The following is a 21,272-nucleotide window of genomic DNA, read 5'->3' as shown; positions in this document are numbered from 1 at the left end:
AAAGTAATCCAGATGTATTAAAATTAGATTACTTAACCCTCTATGGTACACATTGTGATGCCAGTTAGGAAAAAAAAATGTTTTTTTGGCTTAAAATAGACTAAATAAACATAATCTGAAGAAATTTTATAATTATTTTTTTTGTGGAAGTTTTTGGGGTTTGTTGTCCGTAGGCAACTTTGTACCATAACGGTGCAAAAGTGAAAAAAAAAAGTTTTTTAAAATTAATTTTAACATAATTTATTCAATAAACATGTGTAAAAGATTCAGTAGCTTCAACAGGGTACAATAAATAACATTTTAAATTTAAAAACATCATAAAAGGAACTTTTTTAATCGTTTTTTTTTTGTCTGAATGTTGCCTGTAGGAAACATTGTACCATTGAACCAACGACCCATTGAAATGAATGTCTTGAACAGTTGAAAGTGTATGAAACTATCAAAAATTAAGGTTTACTCACCTATCATTAGGAATATATTTTTTTTTCCAGATGGAAAAGGGCCAGGAAATTATGTTTTGAGTGATTTTTTTGTGGCGCAAAATGGCAAAGCTGTTTCCTTTGGAAAAGTTTGTCAAAATAGAGTTTCAATATGGCCTCCTGGAGGTCATGTGACAAAGTAAAGCATTGCTATTGGTTCCCTATACTCCTTTTTTATTTTTTATTTTATTATTATTATTTTTTTTTAAGTATGCATCACTCAAAAACATGCATTGTAGAAATTTGACAGGCCAAAAATGGGGCAACACCGTACCATAGAGGGTTAAATAAAAAATAATAATCCAATGAGTTGCATTACTAATTACAAAACCTGTCAGGTAAGTTTTGTACATTAACTGACTACATTTCAAAGTAATCTCACCCAACCCATGTAAAACTGCAGCAAGACCCCACAGGGTGATTTTGTTGCTTAAAGACTGATGGTTAGACTCAAGATCTTCACCAGCTGGAGGTCAAAGATCAACCTGCCTTTACTCTCGCATTGCAGTTTAAAACATACTGCAGATTGTCATGATCAATGCTAATAGATTAGATAGCATGAGAGAGAAAAAAGGCCTCAGGGATGTGGACTCTGCTGGCTGATCATCACTGACATTTTTTTTTTTTTTTTTGAAACGTTATTAAAGCAACATGGTGCAATACAAGACAATACACCAACAAAACGCTGTCAGGTGGTTTCAACAATACAGAGGCAAGCTTTCATACAAAAACATTGTAAAGTGTACATAAATTCAAAGTTTTTATAGCTTTCATGTTGGTAGATTTCTTAATAGACTTAATATATTGTTTGGTTTCATTTTCAAAGACAATAAAGAGAGGTTTTTGATTAACGTAACAACATTTATGGATATGCCATTTGGCTAACTGTATCATGAGATTGATGATATACATAGTATTGTTTTTTTTCCAAAAGGAAAGTCAGTGAAACTAAACAGTATAAGTTCAAAGCTCAGGCACAAATGAGGTTCAATCGAAAAGGAAATCAGGCTACAGAAATCTTCCCATAATTTAGTTGAGAAAGGGCAAGACTAAAATAAATGAAAAACATTTTCAGGGTGTCCTTCACAGAAAGAGCAGTTTAAGTCTATGTCTTTCTTAAATCATTGTAAAAAACTTTAGATGGGTAAATTCTGTGAATTATCTTTAAAAAATACTTCTTTATCCTTATTATTGATTATATATCTAGCAGGTAAATTCTAGATCTTTTTCCAGTTGAGGTTATTAATAAGGTTATTCCAATGGGTTGATCATCACTGACATGAAGCCGAGCCCTGCCACCAACAAGAGAAGCAATCGCTAAAGGTTCTGTCCAATCAGAGAGGAGTTCTGTAACATTCTATCCAATCAGAGAGGAGTTCTGTAACGTTCCATCCAATCAGAGCCGGTCTAAGGCTGGTGGGCTGGGCTTGGTGGGCTGGCACCGCAGAACTACCGGATCTGGTCTTGGTTATGTTTTTCAGTGTCGGGTGGAGTCTACATCCCGTCGCAGCTCTGCGGGGAAGGAGGAGGACTGCTTTTCTTAGTTTCTCTCTCATTGACTATTTGTTACCGCCGAGAAATACTCCTTAAAGATGACGACGACAACAACCTTCAAAGGGATGGAACCTGGTTCTAAAAGCAGCTCCAGGTAAATAAAACCAGCCGAAAACCTTCCGCCGAGGAACAAAAGAAGCGTGATGCGGGCAAAAGCCTTGCAGCCAGCAAACGCCTCTTTTCTGCGTCCGCTAAAAAAAAAAAAGCCTTCCTTCCATTAGCCCGCTGGTGGCTGCAGAGGGATTTTTCTGGCTTTAGATAAACTGTCACATAGTCTTGCTAATTAACTTAATCTTATTGGGTGACTGATGCACCATTTAGCTTTAGCTACACTAAGTTAGGTTAGCCCGTCTGGGCTTTGAATAACGTTAATTAGGCGTGAGAGTTTGAGAAAGAAAAGCGAGTAGCCTGAAGTGTCATTAAAGGGTGTTTGCCATCTTATTTTTCTGGAGAAGAAATGGTGAAAGCTACCTCTAATGTTAGCTCACCAGCTTGATCTGGCTGTGGTTTAAAGCTAAATAACTTTTTTTTGTGCTTCAAGACACCACTCCTCTCCTCTCCTGTGGTGATTTCTAGCTAATTATCTTTTACCTAAGCTACTGTGGCTGTTTTTTCTTTCCAAGAGAATAAGGAAGTAAAGCTCAGGAGCCATTATAGTCCAGATATTTGATTGATTGCAGGAAGAATCCTAGACCAGACTGAATATGGGGTCTGAATATGTCATTATGGCCGATATATGGCTCATTGTTGGTTTGGGGGCGAATTGAAGTTTGTTGAAACTCGGATGATGTCCATTTTGTAGTTTAAACAAACATGTATTCAGTGCCCCTCCTCGTCTCAGTGCACAGTCTTCGTTAAATCTGTATATTCATGTGGGGAGAACAGGGGGCCACTCATCCTCCAAGCACGCAGTCACAGCTTTCCAGTAAGTGATGCGTCTCGTCTGGATGCATTCCTGCCCCTTTGCAGTGAAAACAATGCAGAGAAAATGCATGTAATTTATGGCTGCCTCAGTAAGGGGGAGCATGCATTTAGGGCGTATAAGCCAGATTTTGAGCAAAACTAGTACTATTAACCTTTGCTTAGTGAGCATGTCAAATCTCGGTCAGTCATTTTGAAGCTGCATGCTGTTTTGGGATGATGCGGAGGCTTGGGTGGGGGCTTTGCGCTGGCTAAGCCTGTAAATCTTTTCTTAGCTCTTTGCTTTTGCTCCTTAAAGCCCCTTTTACGAGCTGCTGGTCATTTCTGATGCTGGCCGACCAGAGGGCTCCGTACAGCAGCCACTTGAGCAGAATTAGGCTAAAATCTTAGTAGGCCATCAAAAGCCTCCCACCCTGCCTTATCAGACATACCATCTTTGGCTTTTGGAGCTCAGCTTTATCTGCCCCTAGCTCCAGCAGTCTGATGCTGCCTCCCCAAGCTTCGAAACATTAATGCCATTTCATTGATATTATTTGCAGTTTCATTCTAGGGTGGGGTCTGCTGCCAGGCAGCTAAAAGCTTTTCCCCCATCGCAATCCGTGTGGAAAGCATGAGCTCATCCTCTCTGGCCGGGAGGTGAAGTCTGGTTTAGGCATTATTATCACAGCCAAGTGTGGCGAGCACTAGTGTGGATACAAGAATTGATTGAGAAAATCCACGCCAATGCAGTCCACGGGTCCTCGTGTTGGATTTTCACCCCGTCGTTGCTTTCACTGTAGTTTTGCTTCAAGTTGTTTTTTGGACTCCATCTGCCCGCCTGGCCCTCGGACAGCTGCTCAGTGCGTCAGCTGGTGGCTTCAGGGACTCTGAGGAGAGAGGACAGTTTGCTGGAAAAAGAGGGAGGGGTCCAGCAGGGGCTCCGCAAACACACCAGTGTCTGTCGTCCACCCCAACTGTCCTTCAGCGAAGAAAGGGAAAAAAGGGTTTCCCTACTCATTATCGTGTTCCTTTTGTTCAGCTTGTGGTGGAAGGAATGTCGGTGCAAAGTGAGCTTTGTTTACCCTGCACGGTCCGCATGCAGGCTTTCTATATTCTTCTAGAACAGTCTATTCATTAGGTGACCTATATTAGCTGTGGACATCCGACTTTTCACCTTCTGCCGTGCAGCCTTGACCCACAAAGGGCATCACAGTTGATTTACTTATTAATAATGGATTACCAATGCTACCAGGGTCTGACATCAATCTCTCATGTGTCACTGCAAAAGAATCTGTGTTGAGGAGGCAGCAGCAGCGAGCCAGCTAACTCTTTGATAATATGCGGCTAGAGTCAGCTGCAGGGCAGAGATTGTGACTGTCTGTCTGACAGGCTGACAGCCGGGGCTTAGAGAGCAGAGACCTTGCTGGTAGCTGTGTGTTTGTGTGTGTGTGTGTGTGTGTGTGTGTGTGTGGTATGTGTATAAAAGGGTGGCAGTGGAGCAGGGAGAAGGCTGTAAGTAGCTTGAGGCTTCGTCATGTTATATTTGACTATTGATTTTTTTCTTTTTTTCGCACTGTGCAGATGATCAGGGGCATGTGACACAGAGGCCTTGTGTTGGGTTTGGCCTAAATGGCGGGGGATGGTAGCAGGATGTCAATCAATTGACAGTTTAATCCATCATTTGTTGCTCCTCAGGGTACTAGGGCCGCCCGGCGGGGCCTCCAGCATCTCCTTCGGCACAGACGACGATGACTCAACCCCCCGCAAGAACAAGATGGCCTCCAACATCTTTGCAGAACCTGTGGACCCGCATGCGCATCGGAGGAACAATCCACCCAGTAACTCAATCTAACTTCCCTCTCTAACCTATCGTAGTTCATTCTGCATGTGACAATAACAGAGCCAAAGGAATGAAAACAATAGGGTTTTAGTTTACAAGGTAACATGGTGTTTTGCACCAAGGGAGAGAGAATAAACATTTGTATGAGCAAGTTCAATCTTGTAAAAGTAGACAGAACAGAACGACCAGAAGCCTTGAGTAAGCAAAAAGCAACAGCAAAGACTTATTTCTCCGAACTTGAGCGAGGAAAAGAGACAAACTGGAGTGTTATTAAGTATTTTTTCCATTTACGTTGTCAGAAAGAACATCCCACAAGTATAATAGCCAAAAAGCCCTGAAGTACTTGGATAAGGGTAATTTGAAGCTAGGCTTTGTTAGATGGGGATGAGGATCAGCCCTCAACGGAAAGAAGTAGGTCAGTTAAAAATGTGTCAATTGGTGAAATGTGTGGCCCTGTATAGACACGGGGGAAGTTTAATTTTGAGTCCACGAGGAGAGGCAAAGAAATGAGACCTGGAACTGACTCCAGGTCAGTGAAAACATACAGACACAGAGACTTGAATACAAAAATTAATGTAGTGTTAAAAGTATAGTGTCTGCCAGTGTGTTTATAATCTAAGTAAACTTTAGTTAACCCTCTGGAGTCCATCTGTTTATTGAAAATACACGTTTTATTTACAGTAATAACTTTATTTATATATGATATGTAGACAAGCTGAGAAAGCCAGTTGAAAGTTCAGTCATAGGAGTTTTCACAGTGTGCCATTTATGTTTCTAGACCATTTTTAAAATGAGAATTTTCTTTCTACAATGAAAACTATTACTATTTTTAATTTACATGCAAATAGACTGTTCAGTAGTTTTATTATTTTTTCTGCTGTTTTTGTGTGTATAAATGGTAAAAAAAAACTAAAATTTCCATAGACACATGTGTCTTTTGTTTGTATTTTCGGTTCGTGGCAGCTTTATACTTTTATTTAAAATAAAATGAAAAATCTGACCGATAGCCAAGTTTGTGTGGAGAAAAAGGAGCCATGCATGTGATGTAAGAACAGACTGAAAGATGCTAAACAGAGACAGAAATGAATGCATAGGAAGTTGAACCAAAATCTCCTGGACTTGAGAGGTTTAGATATAATTCACTGTTTTGTAGGCATTATCTTTATTTCTTGTTATTACGGATGGGTACTTCTGTGTTTGGTTAAGGCTCAAACATTTTATAAAGAGCCTAAAGAGGAAGATTCAAGCTGCAGCAGTAGATTCCATTCAGGTTGGGTCACTCACAAGCCAGGGATCACATGTTTTCACATTTGCCACTTAATGGAAAATGGTCTACATGGTGTATAAAATGTTCTTGATGTGTGGACAATGAAGAATTTACCCTAAAATCACTGCTTCGGCCTTTTGGCCTTTATGGACAGCAGCTGCGGACAGTAAAAGCCTTTTCCTGCTTGCATTGTTTCACTTGGGTCTAGGTCAAGTCCAGGGGAGCCTTCCCACAGTATTCCCACTTTAACGGATACAACTGGATGAGGATATTCGTTTCTGCCCGAATGAGCAGGATTTATTACTACAACGGGGTTTTATAAGCATTGTGCGATCTGTCTGACCTGAGTATGAACTCTTTGTATAGACGAACAGTTTTGTTAGCTCTGGCATGCCGTCCACAGAATATCCTTTTTAAACATGCCTTTATTGTGAATACTGTGCTGCAGTACGTATCCGTGCTTCAGCCTTGGTATCGCTGTTATAATAAGACATTCCCTGGTAACATTTATACACTCACAAGATATATTATACAGTATTTTCAATGAAAACTGTTCACAAACAGGTCAGTGGACCATCCAGAGTCACTACAATATATGTTCTGGGAAGATATGTTGTTAAGTGTCACATTTCAATGCCTTAATCAATTACATTATTAATTTAGATTAGATTCGACTTTATTAATCCCACAGTGGAGAAATTTCTTTGTTACAGCCGACCAAAAAAATTGCACACAAAATTATTTCCCTTTTAGATAAAACAATCTAATAGAAAAAAACATTTAACAATATACTATATACAATAACTATAATACAATAACTTTAATTAGGGGTGCATGATATAGATTCTTTTAGCCGATATCAATAACCAATGATTACCTACTTCTTATCATTTCACATTTTTGTATTTTAAAAAGAGGTTCATAACCTGTAAGTCATGCACACCTGAGGGAATTAAAGGCTAGTGGTGAGCAAATATAGATATTTTATTATCTCAAAGGTCTCTGACCTAACTAAATCTAACTGACATCACCATTGGTAACCAAACAAAAACAAAGAGCTATTTAGTTAAGTACTTCATACTTAAAAAAGGCTTTTATTAAATCGAAAACTTATGGTTGCTTAGTCTGCAAATAAAACACAAAAGGCACTGTGTGCTTAGAAAAGAAGGGTTGGGGCACAGCTGTTCTAAGTAATAGAAAGCAATTTCTCTTCGTATTGTCGGCTCTATTTATAGGCTATAAGTTCATTATGGGGATTATATAAATTTCCCATCATCAGCCCAATACATACCGCCAACCCTAACTTTTATATAATGTAATGCTGATGGCACAAACCTTAGAAACTGGATAAATAAACCACAGACTGTAAATCTAAAAGAGGTGGACCTGGCCTCAGTGTCTGAAAAACTGGGCGTGGCTTATTTTGATTAGCATGGTCAACACAAGGAATTCAGGAGAAAGTTTTGTTGTTGTTGTTTTCTGGTGGAATAAACTGCAAAAATGCAATGTTTTTCACTGGGCTGTTTTCAAGTGTGCAAATCTAATTCTTATAGCTCAGGGATGGGCAACTGGAGGCCCGGGGGCCACATACGGCCCGCACCCTCACTTGAAGTGGCCCTCAGTACAACTACATGCATTTGAGCATGAAATCTTAAAAGTGCAGTGTAAAAATGCACAAAATTACTTCTTGCAATAAATGTTGGTCTGCTGTTCTTGCACTGAAAACAAAATAAATCACAGTAAGTGGTTATTTTTGATTTGCTTCAAACCTTTTGTATTCCTATTTATACTGTTATACACCGCAAATTATTTGGTTCTTAACATAAAACAACCTTAGATTTAGAAGTGTTTGATAATTTATCTTGTTTTAAGAGTTAATTTCTTATTTTAAGTGTACAACATGCTTATTTTTCTAGATTTAATAATCTTAATTTAAGAAATCTTGTCAATGAAATTATCTGTCCATGCAGCAAGATAAGATTTCCCTCAGATTTAGTGTTTTTTTTCTTGTTTTTAGACACCTTTTTTGCAGCGTACATGCATTTGAGCATGAAATATGTTAAGTTACTGCACTGTAAACATATTTAAAATTGCAGTTTCATCATATCTGGTTAAGTGGACTTTCCTATATGTGGCCCTTTGGTAGTGTCCATAAAAAATTGTGGCCCCCTCCAGCTGGTTAGGGTTTTAAAACATCTTATGGCTGTTGGGATGTGCTGATATTATGTTTATGCTGACACATAAGCTTATTGTTATTTAGCCAGAGTCTTTGGCAGGTTGTTCGTCAGGATTTTAGGGGTTTTCAGCTACCAGAGCTGCTGGTTTGTTGAAGTGCCCTCAGCTTCTGGCCACATGAGGAGCACTCTGTAATCAGAGGGGGAGCCAAGACTATCAGCAGCAGCATGACTGCTCCTGCTGCCAGCACGCCTGTCCACCAATCATACAGTTATATCATGGACCCGGGAGACCTATCAGGTTAAGTAGAAGGCTGTGTGTTGCCGTGACGATACCATAATGCATCACTGTCCAGCCCATGATTCTGGTTTAATCTAGGGGTGGGCAACATGGTCCTAAAAGAATATCACGATATTGCAGGCTATTTTTGCAGTAATTATATTCTTGATGATATTAGGACATACTTAAAAAGATATAGAAAATGTTTGTTTTTTAGTCTGTATAAATAAATAAAAATCTAACATGTAGTGTGAAGTGCAAATCTCAACAGTTGCCAAATACAAAAAAAATACTCTTGAGTATGAGCAAATAATAAAAAATAACCATACAGTTATATCATGGACCCGGGAGATCTATCAGGTTAAGTAGAAGGCTATGTGTTGCCGTGACGATACCATAATGCATCACTGTCCAGCCCATGAATCTGGTTTAATCTAGGGGTCGGCTATATGGCCCTAAAAGAATATCACGATATTGCAGGCTATTTTTGCGATAATTATATTCTTGATGATATTAGGAAATACTTAAAAAGATATAGAAAATGTTTGTTTTATTAGTCTGTATAAATAAATAAAAATCTAACATGTAGTGTGAAGTGCAAATCTCAACAGTTGCCAAATACAAAAAAAAATACTCTTGACTCTTGAGTATGAGCAAATAATAAAAAATAACCATACAGTTATATCATGGACCCGGGAGACCTATCAGGTTAAGTAGAAGGCTACGTGTTGCCGTGACGATACCATAATGCATCACTGTCCAGCCCATGAATCTTGTTTAATCTAGGGGTGGGCAACATGGTCCTAAAAGAATATCACGATATTGCAGGCTATTTTTGCAATAACGATATTCTTGATCATATTAGGAAATACTTAAAAAGATATAGAAAATGTTTGTTTTTTAGTCTGTATAAATAAATAAATAAAAATCTAACATGTAGTGTGAAGTGCAAACAGTTGCCAAATGCAAAAAAATTACTCTTGACTCTTGAGCAAATAATAAAAATAACCATTTAGGGATTCTGGGGGCATATTTTAATGAAATATTGTAAAGGAGAATAAAGGTTCTTGTATGTTTTATTTAAGGCGTCTTATTTTGACAGTCTTGTAACATTATGTGGTGGATTCTCTTAACCCATTGAGGCCTGAAAAATCGCTGGGCGATTTTAAAATAAGCCTCTAATTTTCTGGAAATTCTGGGAAAAAAAGTGTCAACTCTTCTACTAAATAATAGATTGTTCAGCCTCTGTAGCAGATAGAAATGAAATTCAAAAAGGTATTTGAGAGCTTATACAAATACTACAAAACGACGTATCCGCTTTCCAGGCTTCAATGGGTTAACACACTGTGCTCTTATTTTGAAAGCTGCATGTGTTTGCGAGAGGGAGAAAGTCTTTTTTTGTGATTAAAACAACTTTAACCACTACATCAAGAAGTAAGAACGTTGCCAATATCATGATATGCATTTCTTTAACCATAAAAAAGAGCCCACCCCTAGTTTAATCCTTTTCCATTTACTGTCCACATAATTGATCAGACTCAGAAACGTGGAGCCTGTAATGAAGGAGCTCTTGTTGAGTGATTGAGTGTCCCAACAGCGCTGATTCACTTCACTCCATTAACAACAATGGCCACTCCTACGCTGCTTCAGCAGCCGTTGTTCCCATCATGACAAAGACACTCTGTCCCCTCTGGGCTGGAGCTGGGCTGTTACCTTATGTGGCTTTAGCTCCCCAGAGTGGGCCAAACACTGGGGTTTTAATACTCTTTCTGCTAAAGGGAGAATGCAGCCGCTACAGGGTTATGTGAGTTTTGGCATTCATGCCGTCTGCCTGGAAGTATTCCACTGTGTTTCTGGGTCTGTTGCAGACGCCCAAGCGGCTTTGGTGATGTTTCCTGTTGGTTCACAGTGATTTTGTCCTCATGTTATTTCAGTCAAATTCCTTCATAAAGCTGATGTTTTGTCAAATCTGACAAGATGAAACTTTTGGTGAGCTTGGGTCTCCCGTAGGGTTAGAAACATTGGGGTCCGGGGGGGTTTGGGGGGGGCTTTGTGGTTTAATTGGATTAGTGTCCATATGGTATGACTCTGCTGCTGTGAAGCCTGAGTCATGTTTTGTCATTTGTCTCTGGTGTTTCCTGTCTGGCTACCTTATAATCTATCGGCCAGAAAGGGAAAAACAGAATCTGATTGGCTTTACAGCTAGTGTCTGTAGTGTGTTTTCCCTGTTAAACTGGAGTTTTTTCTTTATCTGAAGTTAAAGAAAGGGCCAGAAGACGGAGGCTGTTGGGTGATTCTCATGAAGCCAGTCTAAGTTCTGTCTATGAAGATTATAAGGACATACTTTATTAAACTAAATATATTTCACTTTTTTATGAATTAACAATATAGCCATAATGAGGCACAATTCATTGTTTTGTGCTAAAATAACATTTTCAAAATTTTTGAACATCTTTTTGATTCACAAATTCAAAACCGTAATGCGTCCAGATAAAAATGTCATGGTTTCCCCACACTTATATACAATTAATATTTAATAAACTTTATAAAAATAAATATACATTTGTTTAAAAATGTGTAATTTAACAGAATATGATAAAAAATAATGTTTTTTAACTGTATAAAGAACAAAATCTGAATAAAAATTGATAATAAAAAATGGTTAGATGTTATGGTAATGATAAAATTGTTTGAATTAAAATATGTGTAAATTTTAATAAAATACATTTTGGTGATAACAGCTACCCTTGAGCATATTTAAGTGCTTGCCAAAGTAAAAAAAGTAAAAAATAAAAAAATATATATATATATATATTTTTTTTTTTATTTAAAAATGTGTTACAGTAATGAATTTTGTTGCTCACCGTGTCTCTAAAAATGTCAGAAAATACATTAAAATTATATTTAAAATAAATAAAAAAAAAAAAAGATTATAAATTCATATTAAACAGGGACTTTAGATTGTATATGTTATAAAGGGTCAAAGAAAATATGTATTCAATGCTCTTGGATTATACCTTGTTCATAAGAGTCACCGCATAGGAACATGTGTGATTTGTGATATTGGGCGATATAAATAAAAATGACCTCAGTCTCTAATTCATGTGTTTCTCTATCTGTCTGTTGCAGCTGGTGCCGCTGCGGGGACCCTGTGCGGGGAGCCCTCGGCCCCTCTGAGGCGAGTCCAGCAGCCTCTTCTCTTCCCCAAGAACCCCGAGCCGGAGCTGACCACCATCCACAACTCTGGGGCCGCCCTCGTCTGGAACCAGAGACGAGAGGTAGCTCTCACTCTCTGACAGCCGCTGTTTCCAAAACAAAGCCATCCAGAGGCCGGTTTGGGGCTGAAAAGCACACAGTCGTAGATTAAGTATAATTCTAAACAGTTCAGTGGAAAATTCATTGGGGGATGGACGATTTAATCCATCTATCTGAAACCGACCCAGGATGTTGTTTGATAGATATTCTCCACGGACATTTGTAATGCAAACACATCACGTTGTTTTTTTGCTTTTCTTAGTATAAAAATAATAATAAAAAAATAAATAATCTAATACAAGAAAACATAAAAACAGCTTAATTTTCACAAATGAATGTGATAATATAAAATATAAATAAATAATAATATAATATAAATAACCCCACACAATGATAAAAAAAATTAATTCCTGAATAAATAAATACATAAAAAAGATAAAATATTCAAAAAAATAATGATAAACAATTTTTTTGCTTCTTTTTTTTAAAATAAAAAATCTAATACAAGAAGAAAACATAAAGACAACTTAATCTTCACAAAGGAATGTGATGATATAAATTACAAATAAATAATAATATAATATAAATAACCCCACACAACGATTAAAAAAAAAAGAATTAATTAATTAATTCCTGAATAACTAAATACATAAAAAAATATAACATTTTTAAAAAGTAATGATTTAAAAAGTTTAAATTATAAAAATCAAAGATAATTAAATGAACAAAAAACCCTGAAGGAATGAATACATGTGACATGTTATAATATATCTCTTAAATAAAAACTCATGTTTGTATGTATCTGTTATTCCATAGAGATCTCTAAAAAAAAAACTAAAAAAACACACCACTTTGTAAAAACAGTTGACTCAGAGACTTATCTAGTATCTTTAAAAGCACTATATGAATCTGATACATTATTATTATTATTATTATTATTATTATCATCATCATCATCCCAATCTCATTAAACATATGTCCTCATGTTTTTATGCTGGCAAATATGACCAAATTGACTAAGACCAAAATAAAGACATTTCCTTTTACCTTTTTTTTACATCTATTCTTAGGGGTGTAAAAAATAATATCAATACACTTGCATTTGTGATACTGTATCCATGCTTTTTTTTAACTCAGATTTTATGTTATGTGTTCTTCATACTATTCCAGTTTCCCAAAACATTAGATTTATATATCTCAATATACCGCCTTGCTTACAGTACCTCAATATATCTCAATATATAGTATCATAAACCCCTGTGTCATGAGACAAAACACCCAGCCCTGGTTTTATTTTATAATAAAGATGCTGTGGTGGTTTCTAGAATTTCTTCTAATTGAACAATTTAACTGAGCTATAAGAACACATTGAAACGGGATACCTATTTTTTTTAACAAGATCCAATCAGCTCGCTAAATATAAAAGGCTTGGCCTATAATGTCTCAAGGGTCATAAAGCTCAGCAGTGGTGTCCTTTATCACTGGTTATGAAGCTTCACAGGAGCTTCTGTTCTGTGTGAACATGTATGATTTCTGAAAGCATTATCTTCTGTACATTGTTTCCTCTTCTTTGTGCTTGGTGGTTTAAATTACAATAAGTTTCAGGTATAGGAACACAGGAAGACATTTTATACAGGTTAAAAAGTCACTTTTTTCTTTAGTGCTGATATCTGATATGCTTGTCTTTTGTGTTTTTATTGTAGGTTCAAAATGGCCAAGAAGCAGCAAATGAGGGTGAGTATCGTGAACTGTTTATAAAGAGGCTGTTAAGTGTCCGTCACACTCTCAGTATGTCTAAGCAGCAGAGCATGACTTAGATTACTCAGTGAATAGCTTCACGGTGCACTATAACAGATCAGGTAGTTCCACTTTCACTGCCTTTACATATCAGATGTTGATGTCCCGTGTGCTTCTGGCATACCATGACTTTTTTCTTTAAAGATACAGTACACATGTTGTCTTTTACTAAGTTAACATCACATGATGTCTTTGATGTGGTCTCTCCCTGTCATGATGGCGTGATGGTCTGTAGTCAAGCAGCTGTTCTTTGATGGCAGGCTTCACTTAGTATGAAAAGCTTTTTATGAACCTCCAGGTGCAGCTTGGTGAGAGAGTGGCTGGCTCCTCAGATAATGGAGGGTTTGACCACACATCTCTATGAGCATTTAGAAATCAAAGCTCACTTGTTTTTGCGCTGCTTTGTGATCGGAATGCGTGGGAACTTTGACATGTATATTAAAATTAAAATATCGAGGGTCGTTTCATTCAGAGCAGGGATCTCAAACTCAAATTACCTGGAGGCAGTGTCAAAATGACAAAAAAAAAGACAAAAAAAAAAAAAAAAAAAGATAAAACGACAGAAAAAAACCTAAATTACTGGGGGAAAAAAGACACAAAATGACAGAAAAAAACTATATTACTTAAAAAAGACACAAGCTGACCCAAAAAAAACCCCAAATGACAAAAAACGACACAAAATGACTGAAAAAACACAAAATTACTTAAAAAAAAATATGACCCAAAAAATAGACAAAATTACAAAAAAAAAGACACATAATTATTCGGGAAAAAAACACAAAATTACCAAAAAAAAACGACACAAAATTACAAAAAAAAAAGACACAAAATTACCAAAAAAGACACAAAATTATTTAAAAAAAAAGACACTAACTTACCAAAAAAAGACACAAAATGACATTACATAACATTTCCACTTCTTCCGGTAACAACAACACGGCAGATAATAAACGGTCCGGTAGCAGCTGCCTTTCTTTTTGTTTATGTCGTCATAGAAACAAGTGAAACAAAGCTCCAGCTTGTGCAATAAAGGGACCTTCCACACACAACAAGTGCCATTGATATAAAACTCACATTAAACTTTCATATCAAGGTGGGGGCCACAAAATATCATCAGAAGGGCCGCAATTGGCCCGCCCATGCCTTAGATCTTCTAGTTTCATAAGATACCAGTATCTCCAGTGTATTCCTAAAAGTGAGCCCGCTACGGCCCCCGGAAAAAAATGGCGAAAATACTAATGGCCGGCCAGCCGGCAGAAGGCTAAATATTGATACTTGGCAGCAATGAATCGATATTATATTGCCACATAAATTGTTCAATGACAATAAAGTTGAATCTAATCTAATCTAAATCTAATATCACAAAACTATGCTGTATCGATTTTTTTCCCCCCACTTCTAGTTTCAGAACATTTCTTGGAAATGAGCATATTTCACAGGGAGGAGGGCAGCCTGAAGCGAGCCAGAATTCATAGTGTGGTGCAAATGTCGGCTCATTGAGTGTGAGACCACAATCTGTGTTTGCATTCAGCGTCTGATTTACTAAGTCAGCAGCTCGTTATAAAGTCTCTCTGCCGGCTCAAAGGATTTCTATGAGATCACTAAACTCAGAATAGAAATAATAACGCAGTGATCTTGATGACAAAATATTTACTTTGGCTGTGAGAGAAACTCAAAATACTACTTATAGAATTATGATATAATCTTTAAAATATATTTGATTAGTTATCATTAGGAGAAACAAATAGCAGATGAGACAATTTAAAGTAAATGCAGCTTAAGTATCTTAACAAAAGAAAGACAAGTTTAGTTTCTGTCTGCAGTGATTTTACAGTTTTACAACAAACTATAATTCCTCATCCAATATTTGTTTGCATTACACTAATCACATATAGTGTTTTCTAAAAAAAAAAAAAAAAAAGCTGTAGTTTTTGTCTCTAGTAATCAGGTTTTAGCTTTTTGTAGGCCGATATATATAAAGTTCACTTAATTTAGTTTGTTTTTCTGTTTGTTTGTGGTTCTTGTAAATCCCAACTTTGCTTTGTCTGCACTGTGAGAATCTTTCCATAAAACTAACTGTTGCATGTAGTGGCTGCTAAACAAGGCCCAGAGAATTGTGAGCTTCTGGATCCACATTGAGGATCCTAATACTGTATCTGCATGGTAAAAAAAACTATAATTAATGCAGTTGTAACAGCAGTCCTGCCCGTTTTAATGCCAAGCCGAGAATATTTGAGTGTCAGTTCTGCAAAAAAAATGTTTTAAAAGCAGTGTTACTCTTATTTGTGACATTTAAGTTAAAAAGTCCCCTTGAATTTGCACATCCCACAGTAACTCGGCCACTAATGGACAATAAGAGTCCAGTGCTTCAGCTCTGTGATTTTATTACAGAACTGGCTAACCTCATTTAAGTGCTCTTACAGTGACTGAATGTTCAGTCAAAATATCATTAAGACCAAAGTTTGAGTCGTTGAGATTTGTGCTTACATGTAAAAAGTGCCAGTTTTTTTTTTTTTTTTATGTATAATTTAAATGAAAACTGCATGGTACATTTGCAGTTAAAGCCAAAAGCACACAAAAAATCCAACTAAAGCTAGCTGGTTTACCTTTACTGAAGCTAAATTAAGTTTATTGTTTATTACCTTTGGGTGTTTTCTGTAATTTAAATTCTTCTATCCATTTTCATGAACTAACCTAAGAGAGATTTAGTTTGTTTCCCATAAATAAGGCAGTAACTAAATCCGTTCATGTAAAATAAGATGGCTAACTAGCCTAGCTTAGCAGAATAGCTGTAACAGCCATCTCAGATTTTCACTGTTGTCGAATTCATGATTTGCTGTTAGTGACCTCAGAAAAATGAGCAGCAACTCCTTGGAGTGTCTGTTAGTCCAACCAAACACTGAACAAGACATTTTTACTGAACAAAACGTTCAAATAAACTGTCATTAAGTGAAAATACAGTAAAAGGGTCAAAGTTATGAGACCAAACCGCTAAAAGTCCTTTTTTCTATCTATATAACGTTATATATAACTTTATTGACACGTTGCCGTGGATACGCATTGTTCTGCTTCTCTCCTGATGACGACTCGCCTTGTTAGTGACCTGTCAATCAAATGTAGCCCCGCCCCAAATCATATGATTCTTTATCTTCTATTTTCTTCTAAATGGGGCCATTAATTACACGATTAACATCAAATTGTCCTGAAGAAGATTTTTTTACTAGTGATTGAGACCATAGTGTTGTCCTAAAATAACTTTCTGAGGTAATAAATCAAGTGAGAAGTTTTCTCATTTTGCATTGAAATGAATGGACAGAAATGTTTTTGCAGCCACACTTGGCGCCCCCTGCTGGAATTTTTGGTAGAATGCAGCTTAAGGCACTTCCTGGTTTGCCTCCCTGCTCAGACCAGGAGGTTGCCGCCTGATTGCTGGCTTATTTTAACGTTACTACAGTTGGCCTTTTCAAGCAACAATTGCTCAAAATAAGTATATTTGGACTTATTTCAAGACATCACTGGTTTTTCCAGTGCATAGATATTGTTTTGAGGTTGCCGCCCGAATGTTACCATGAAAACCCTTAGCCTTTTTTTCCTAATATGTTGTTTTCATGTTGGAAGCCCAGCCCTGCTATAATCTACCATAATTGGCTTATTGGAGCACATTGTTTTTTTGAGAAATTGTCAAAATGAATTTTTATATTTTATAAGCCTGAATCACACACACTGTCATCTCTAAACGGCCTGTGATGGCGTGTTGGCACGGCATCACAGACGCACATTAACCATCAGCCGCTGTCACATGCTTTGGATTATAACGTGGCGTCTTTGTGTTGCGTTCAGAGTGTCCTGACCACGTGGAGGCGGAGCCAGAAGAGCATGAGCAGCAGCAGAAGGAGACAACAGAGCCGTCTGCCCCGTCGGGAGTTGCCAACGCTGCTGCAAGCGGCGGAAGAAACCCACCTGGTGGCAAGTCCAGCCTCATCCTGGGTTGAGACCACTTGTTTTTTTTTCTGTTTTTTTTTTTTTTTTGTTCGAACGCTTTTTTTTTATTTTTTAAAGATAAATACCCTCCACCACTCTCTTCCTCCTCATCGACTTGTCACCTTCTTCTCTTCTTCACATGCACTCACGCTGTCACGTCCATGGGCCCCCGTGTCCTCTCCCTCCACCCTCAAACCTTTTGTTTTGATCCTTTTTTCTATTAAAAGAAGAAAACTGTTGACAAAAGCACTTTATGTATCTCTCTCCCCCCCTCTTCCATTTCAGCCCATCCTGTAGTGCATCGCGCCTGCTGGGAAAGGCATGACGTTTAGCTTGTCCCCCATTCTTCCCTGTTGTAAATGGTAAAGGAAAAAATAATAAAAAGATTTGATGCGTGGATTTCTAAATACAATAAAGATTGATATGAATTTCTTGTGGTGGACTTCTTTTTTTACTTAGCTATTAATATTTGATCATGCTCAAGTGAATATTTCTATTTTTTTGCAGATTTTTATAAGCAAAATGCACATTTTTACAATGCACATGCTATATATTCAAGCATACAAACATTCAGACAAACAAATCCATTGTAAATTAATTGATGAGGATTGATATGTTGTAAGATTATATGTAAATAATACACAATTAAGGTGGTAAGAAGGAAATCAAAAGAATATTTCTATCAGAGATACAATAGGCCCATACACTGCAAAAAAAACAGGTAAAAAACACTTAATTAAAGCAATTTAAAGCCAAATATCAGTAGTTTAATTTATTTTCATGCACATTTTAAAGATTTGCATAAGAAAAGATTGATGGAAACACCAGAATTCAATAAAACCTTTGAATGTGTGCATAAAAGAAGTTTTCACGCTCGCTTGAGGTGGTTTTATATAATACGCTACAACGCAAAAAACATGAAAGTTACCAAGTATTTTCTTCTTATATCTAGAAATAGTATCTTAATTATATTGTTTTGAGTATAATTTACCTACTGACCATAGCTTTATGTGCTTATTTAATTATTAGTATTACTATTATGTGCTTATTTAATTATCTTATTGTTCAAAGACTTCTATTTAGGATTGACATTGTGAGCTTTTTCATACTTTTCAAGCTATCCAACTGTTGAATATGGTGCTTTTTTACCTAAAATATTGGTTCCAATTAAGAGTTTTAGTTGCATGAAGTTTTAATGTTATTTCAAAAGCATTTTCTAATATTACTGGCTTATTTTAACGTTACTACAGTCGGGCTATTCAAGCCACAATTGCTCAAAATAAGCATATTTTGATTTATTTCAAGCTATCCAGTGCCTACACTGCAAAAAAGCCAACTTGTATTTTTTGGCCTAAAACTGATTTAAGTTGGTAAAACTTGGAAATATAAATTATTGACATTTAGGGCAATAATGTAAGTTAGCACAACGAAGGAAGCCAGTTGTCTGCTCAAAAACAAGTTTGTGAGTTGTTGTTACTTATATCTTTAAGTTGGGGTTCACAACAAGGGACAATAGTTCTGCTAACTCTTATTTCTTTGTTGTGAAATGCGGGAAAGCGGTGAAATTTGGTCATTAGCGAAAGCTAGCGGCTAACTGATGCTAGCGGTGCTGCTTGTTACAGCTACAAGAGTAGCCATTAGCGTATCAATGCTAACTCAAAATTGTGGTCGCAACATTAGCTGACATTTCATAGCGGCGTTGCAATTGTGCCAATTCAGCACATTGCAGAAGTTAGCAGAAGTAAGGATTAAAAGTTATTACAGTGTAAAATTATAAGTTAGTACAACTTATAGTTGAGTTGACAAAAATCTGAATTCAGAGTTGAGCAAACTCAAAAACAAAACTTAAAATATTTAGTTTAATTGTCCAACTTAAAATTGTATCAAAGTTTGTTGCCTTGAAATTTTGAGTTCACCCAACTTTTCTTTTTTTGCAGTGTAGATATTGTTTTACTTATTTAAAGAATTCTTACAAAGAAACATTTACTTACTGCACTGGCAGACAATTTTACTTGTTTCGAGCATGTATTTGCTTAGTTCTAGTTATTTATTTCATATTTTTTGTCAGTTGGTTTTTGCAGAAAAACACACACAAAGTCAACTGTACTGCTGATTCTCCTTTTGCAGTTTTCGTGTGCATAAATGGCTCCGCACATTGCAGCTGAATGTTATTTATGTTCGCTCAGATGGAGCCTGAAGACTGCGGCTGGCCGGCCGTTGAGAGCAGACACAGGCTCTGTGACTGGAAATCTGCCCAGGCAAAGTAATCACGAAAGCTGCCTCCAATTCTGCCAAAAAAGAGAAACTGCTGATGTCTTTTCATGACATCATACGCTGGATATTTGGCTCTCTCGACAGGCTTTTATGATTTAAGATAGGCGTAGCATTCTGTGGAGGATCTAAGGATTTCTGAAACAATAGTCTGATTCAAAAGGTGAAGTGTTTCATGCAGCGTGTAATGTTACCTCTGAAACATAACTTTTAACAGTCCTCCTCAAAGATGGCTTTATTTGGAAATGCTTGTCTGAGGTTATTGGCCTCCTTCAGCACCATTAGGAACACACAGAGGGAGTACAGTACACCATTTATTCTCTACCAGCACCTGTTGCTTTGATTTTACGGTAGATAGATTAACTCTATGGAGTCTTTTTGGGCTTTCTGAAGCCTTTTCAGCACAACCTCACCTATATGACCTAATAATAATTTATTTTTTATTCTGACTTACTGGATCAACATTTTGAACAGAAACAAAGAACATAAATGTGATCTTGTGATTGTGTGTGATCCTGTCATCCAACTCTGGTTTTTATTCTAGTGTGACTCTATTTTATTTGTGTCTTGTGCGTTTAGCGTAACAATTTTGGTCATTTTGTGTCTTTTTTGGGTCATTTGGTGTCCTTTTGTGTCATTTTTTGTCTTTTTCTGTGTTTTCTTTTTGTTGGTCATTTTGTGTCTTTTTGTGTCTTTTTTAGTTATTTTGTCCCTTTTTTGGTCTTCATTTTTTTTTTTTTTTTACATTTTGTGTCTTTTTTAGTCATTTTGTGTCTTTTTTGGCCATTTTGTGTCTTTGTCATTTTGTGTCATTTTCTGGTCATTTTGTGTCTTTTTTAGTCATTTTGTGTCTTTTTTGGTCATGTGTCTTTTTTTGTCTTTTTGTGTCATTTTCTGGTCATTTTGTGTCTTTTTTAGTCATTTTGTGTCTTTTTTGGTCATGTGTCTTTTTTTGTCTTTTTGTGTCATTTTCTGGTCATTTTGTGTCTTTTTTTAGTCATTTTGTGTCTTTTTTTGGTCATTTGTCTTTTTTTTGGTCATTTTGTGTCTTTTTCAGTCCTTTAGTCCAACATAAAATGTGATTTTGAATCTTTTTTTTACTTTCAAAACACTATCATGCTCAATAAAGAATTTGAAATGTTGCAAATATAACATATTAGAGGGTTCCATCCAGTTCTATCATTTTATACTAAATCTATTTGAGCTTGTCTCCAGTTTTACTTGGTATATCATCATCAAACTGAAACTGGCCTCATGGAGTTTACAGCCAGAACTTTAGAGGTAAATTTACAGTAGGGCTCCACGCTGCTTTGTTTTCTAGTCTGGATGTGATGAAGAAGTCTGGATTTGGAGCTTTAAGGGTTAATAAGAATCCACTTATATGACTAAGTAATTAATAAAAATTTGGAAGCACTTTACAGTAGGGTTTCTCAAAGTGGGGCACTCTGCCTGGAGGTCCCTGAAAGGTTCTCAG

General features: G+C 36.6%; 1 protein-coding gene across 1 annotated transcript; it reads left to right on the top strand.

Moving 5' to 3' along the window:
• Positions 1–1,928: 1,928 nt before the first annotated feature.
• Positions 1,929–17,955, top strand: LOC131982934 (jupiter microtubule associated homolog 1-like). The gene is made up of 5 exons (XM_059347535.1): positions 1,929–2,127; positions 4,629–4,771; positions 11,624–11,772; positions 13,453–13,483; positions 17,387–17,955. The coding sequence occupies exons 1-5, from the start codon at positions 2,072–2,074 to the stop codon at positions 17,536–17,538; spliced, it is 531 nt and encodes a 176-aa protein (XP_059203518.1). The 5' UTR covers positions 1,929–2,071; the 3' UTR covers positions 17,539–17,955.
• Positions 17,956–21,272: the final 3,317 nt, after the last annotated feature.

This window comes from Centropristis striata, chromosome 13 (genome assembly GCF_030273125.1).
Source record: "Centropristis striata isolate RG_2023a ecotype Rhode Island chromosome 13, C.striata_1.0, whole genome shotgun sequence".
Taxonomy (NCBI): Eukaryota; Metazoa; Chordata; class Actinopteri; order Perciformes; family Serranidae; genus Centropristis; species Centropristis striata.
The sequence above is the reverse complement of the archived record's forward strand: the minus strand, read 5'-3'. Positions and strand labels throughout refer to the sequence as shown.